Consider the following 4,052-nt stretch of genomic DNA (forward strand, 5'->3'; position numbering starts at 1 on the left):
TAATAACCAGAGTACCATGAAGTCTGTGAAAATAATGTATCTTCAATACATGGCAGAAAAGTGAAACTGAATATCTCAAAAGTATAGTCTCCTCAAAAAGAGTGGAAACAAACAAACAAACACCCACAAAAAAACAAACAAAAAAATACCATGCAACACTTCAGTGTAGTTGGGAGAAATTAAAGGAAGCCTATTGCTAAATGGAGAAAGAGGGATCAGAATGATTGTTGAGAATACAATCCGTTTTCCTATGGGTATATATGAATGACAGGAAAACAGTCCATTAATTTGAGAGAGAGCAGGGGGTTCATGGGAGTGGCCGTAGAGAGATGAAAAAATTGACATAATTAGAGCACTTACATATTAAATTGTCAAAAATGAATTGAGAATGAATAAAATAATATCATCTTGTAATTAAAAATAATTTTGTAAAATGAAATTAATGTTTATAAATGTGAAGAAGATGTATATACTATGATTGGATATCAAATATGAACATAAGGATCCAGGTTTTCCTTACCATTGTTGATTCTTAGAAACATATGACATATTAGGTACTTGAAATTTAAAGTTGAAATTTGTAATAGTAAAAATTGTAAAAATAAAAGTCCTAGAAAATGAGAAATAATAATGACAGGTAAGGTAAAATAATAGTATCAAGTCAATTGATGTACTCTAGATAACTTTTAATATTTCTGAGAAATATTCTTCATGTAACTTCTGTTCATATGAATTTTTTTCTTTCAAGTATCTTCTTCAGGGCAACAGTAACATCCTTATTCCTCAGGCTGTAGATCAAGGGGTTCAGCATGGGTACAACAGTAGTATAAAATACAGATGACACTTTCCCTTGGTTCTTTAAAATCACTGATGATGGTTGTAAGTATGTGAATGCAGCAGAACCATAGAAGACAGCAACAGCAGAGATGTGGGAACTGCAAGTACTGAAGGCTTTAGATCTGCCCTCACTGGAATGAATGTGGAGGATGCTGGCAATGATTAAGATGTAGGAAATAATAATGGTCATCATTGGGACAAATATGTTCACTGTTCCAAAAGATAGAATCAACATTTCGTTGATATAGATATTAGAACACCCAAGCTTCAAGAGGGGAAGAAAATCACAGAAATAGTGGTTGATTACATCTAATTTGCAGAACTTAATCCTACTCATGAAGCCTGTGTTTACAGATGCACAGATGACAGCAAAAATATACACCCCTGAAATCAGAGAAGTGTAAATCTGAGAGGACATAGTTACATTGTAAAGCAATGGGTTACAGATGGCAACATAGCGGTCATAAGCCATTGCAGCTAGTGTGTAGCACTCTGCAATGCCAAAAGTGATGAAGAAGTAGAGCTGAGTCATGCATCCAGGGTAGGAAATGATGTTCTTCTCTGTCACAAAGTTCACCAGCATTTTAGGGGTTACAACTGTGGACTGACAAAAGTCAATGAAGGACAGACTGCTGAGGAAATAGTACATGGGTGTGTGCAGGTGGGAACTGAGTCCAATCAGTGTGATCATGCCCAGGTTCCCTGCTACAGTGATCAGATAGATTCCTGTGAAGAGGAGAAAGAGGGGCAGCTGGAGTTCTGGCGTCTGTGAGAGCCCAGCTAAGAAGAACTCAGTCACTGTGGAATGGTTTCTTGCTGTATTGTCCTCCATTCTGATCCTAAAGAAGTAAAGCATAGTAAAGCTGTTAGCGTGAATTTTCATTCTTTCCCTGTACACAAATTCCCTATATAAATTATCTGCCTTAGAACTCCTTGGGTCTGTACATAATTGATTTAACTGTATAATCTTTGATAAATAAAATTTCTATTACTATTATTTTTAAACATATACTTAAAACTTAAGAATGAATTTCATAGGAAACACTATCAATGTACTATGTTTTTTAAAATTTTGTTGATTTCAAAGCAATGTTTCTAATTTAGGATGCAAATTGGGTATCAGTGTAAAAACATGCTTGCCAGTGTTGAGGAAACAGCCCTTCCCTAAAAAACAGTGGATAATTTATCCAAAATCTTATTTAACAAGAGATCACCCAGATTTCTCTTTTACATATCCCCATTATTCTAATTCTTGGGATTAAAAAAAAGTCCATAAATATCCAAATGTGAAATTTGCATTTTAGTTAGTGGACATTTGCTGCTCCTGGGGTTCTGGTTTGGCAAAGAGTTCTTGAGAGGCACAGGTTGCTTAGTGAGGCCTTGAAGACAAAGTACCCATTTTTACAACCATTACTTATCAACGACACTGTTAACTAATACAATGTATTTTTATTATTTACAGTCTAGAGAAATAACTGTAACTAGCATCATATCAATCAAACAACCCTGCAACACTTTTTGTGTTGTTAGTTCAAATTGATACTCTTGCAAATGAAAGATTTTATATTTCCACATATTAAAATTAGAGAAACAGACACAAGGCACTTTTTCTCTTTCTATTTTAATGTTGTGAATTAAGAACAATTGCAGTGAAGATATGAATTAATTAGAGGAAATGTTATTATTATCTTCTATCCTATTGAACTGTGAACCAATTAATCATTGTGTACACAAATTAAATTCCTACTTAAATTAGAATTTATTCATCAAAGTATAAAAATATTGAAATGTAAAAGCAGAACATGATCAGGTATAGGGAGAGGGACAGGAAAAGAGAGCAGATGGCCAAGAGGAGAATAGAGATAAGCTGCCTCAGGGGTTAGGAGGTGGAGATACACTCTAGAAAGTACCCGAAACCCAGGAGGTGAGAGAATTTTAGGACTCGATTGGAGTAACATTAGCCAAAATGTTCAACATTGGGAAGGGGAAACTCAAATGGTTGATCTCCAATAAATAAACAGAACCTCAAGCACAGGAACAGCATTACTAACACACAGTCAAAATGTCTGTCCCAGAAGTGTTCCTGTCTAAAGAACTGCAGAGGCAAAATGGAGAAGAGACTGAAATAAAGGTGGTTCAATGGTAGCCCAACCTTGGATCCATCTCATAGGAGAACACCGAGGCCTGACACTACTACTGATACTTACAGATGGGAGACTGGCATGGCTGTCCCCTGAGAGGCCCTTACAAGAGCTGACTGAGAAAAAGCATATACTTACACCCAACCAGTGAACTGAAGTAGGGGACCCCTGTGCTTGAATTAGAGGAAGGATTAAAGAAGCTGAAGGGGAGATGATAGGATAACCATCAGTTTCAACTTACCCAGACTCCAGGGAGCTCCCAGAGACATTCACAAACCAGGAGCATACATGGGCCAGTGCAAAGACCCTGGCACAAATTTAGCAGAGGTCTACGGAGGCAGGCCTTAGTCGGAGAAGATGCATTTAATCCTTGAGATATTTGAGGCCTAAGGGAAAGGGAAAGCCTGGTGAGGTCGGGGGAAGGGTACCCTCTCAAAGGCAAGAAAAAAGGAATGGAATGAGGAACTGTGGGAGGGGGATCAAGATGGGGTTTTAAGATTGGAACGTAAATCTATAGAAAAGTAAAAATTGAAAAAACATAAACTATATATTGCATAAATAACATATATTAAGAAAGCTCACTGATTTAAGTAGACAGAGTAAGATAAAATATCTTGAATATAACACTCAGAGGAATTTATTGGCATCTCTCACACACATAACAAAAAACCAAAACATACAATCATTTTAATCATAAAGTTAGAGGGGCCAGAACGACCATAGGAAACATAAATAATGAGAAGTTCTATGATAAACTCTGTTCTTTCAATGACCCAGCAAATGCAACCATGATTTCATGGAACAGTTAATGCCTCAATGGCCCACATTCAACTGAGCCTGTTAATAATGTATCATGATATGGTGGGAGAGGTGCAGACATGACATTTCCTCTTCTGACTGAGCTATAGGCTACTAGTAACTCTAAAATGGGCACACATAGTGTTCAATTGTGTTCTTACTAGTAAGAGTCCCATATTCCAATGCATAGTTCTAAACTTAAGATCACACAGATGATGTAGTTAAATGGGTCAGAAATAAAACGAAAATGTCACTAATGTTGGAAAGAAACTTGTA

At 36.4% G+C, this 4,052-nt stretch overlaps 1 protein-coding gene across 1 annotated transcript; it reads right to left on the minus strand.

Annotated features, from left to right (window-relative positions):
• Positions 1-724: 724 nt before the first annotated feature.
• On the minus strand, positions 725-1,669 carry LOC116913585 (olfactory receptor 1537-like). The gene has a single exon (XM_032917813.1). The coding sequence runs from the start codon at positions 1,667-1,669 to the stop codon at positions 725-727; it is 945 nt and encodes a 314-aa protein (XP_032773704.1).
• Positions 1,670-4,052: the final 2,383 nt, after the last annotated feature.

This window comes from Rattus rattus, chromosome 12 (genome assembly GCF_011064425.1).
Source record: "Rattus rattus isolate New Zealand chromosome 12, Rrattus_CSIRO_v1, whole genome shotgun sequence".
Lineage (NCBI taxonomy): Eukaryota > Metazoa > Chordata > Mammalia > Rodentia > Muridae > Rattus > Rattus rattus.

Excerpts from the sequence above, each read along its gene's own strand:
- LOC116913585 (XM_032917813.1), bottom strand. The coding sequence starts at position 1,669 with ATGGAGGACAATACAGCAAGAAACCATTCCACAGTGACTGAGTTCTTC.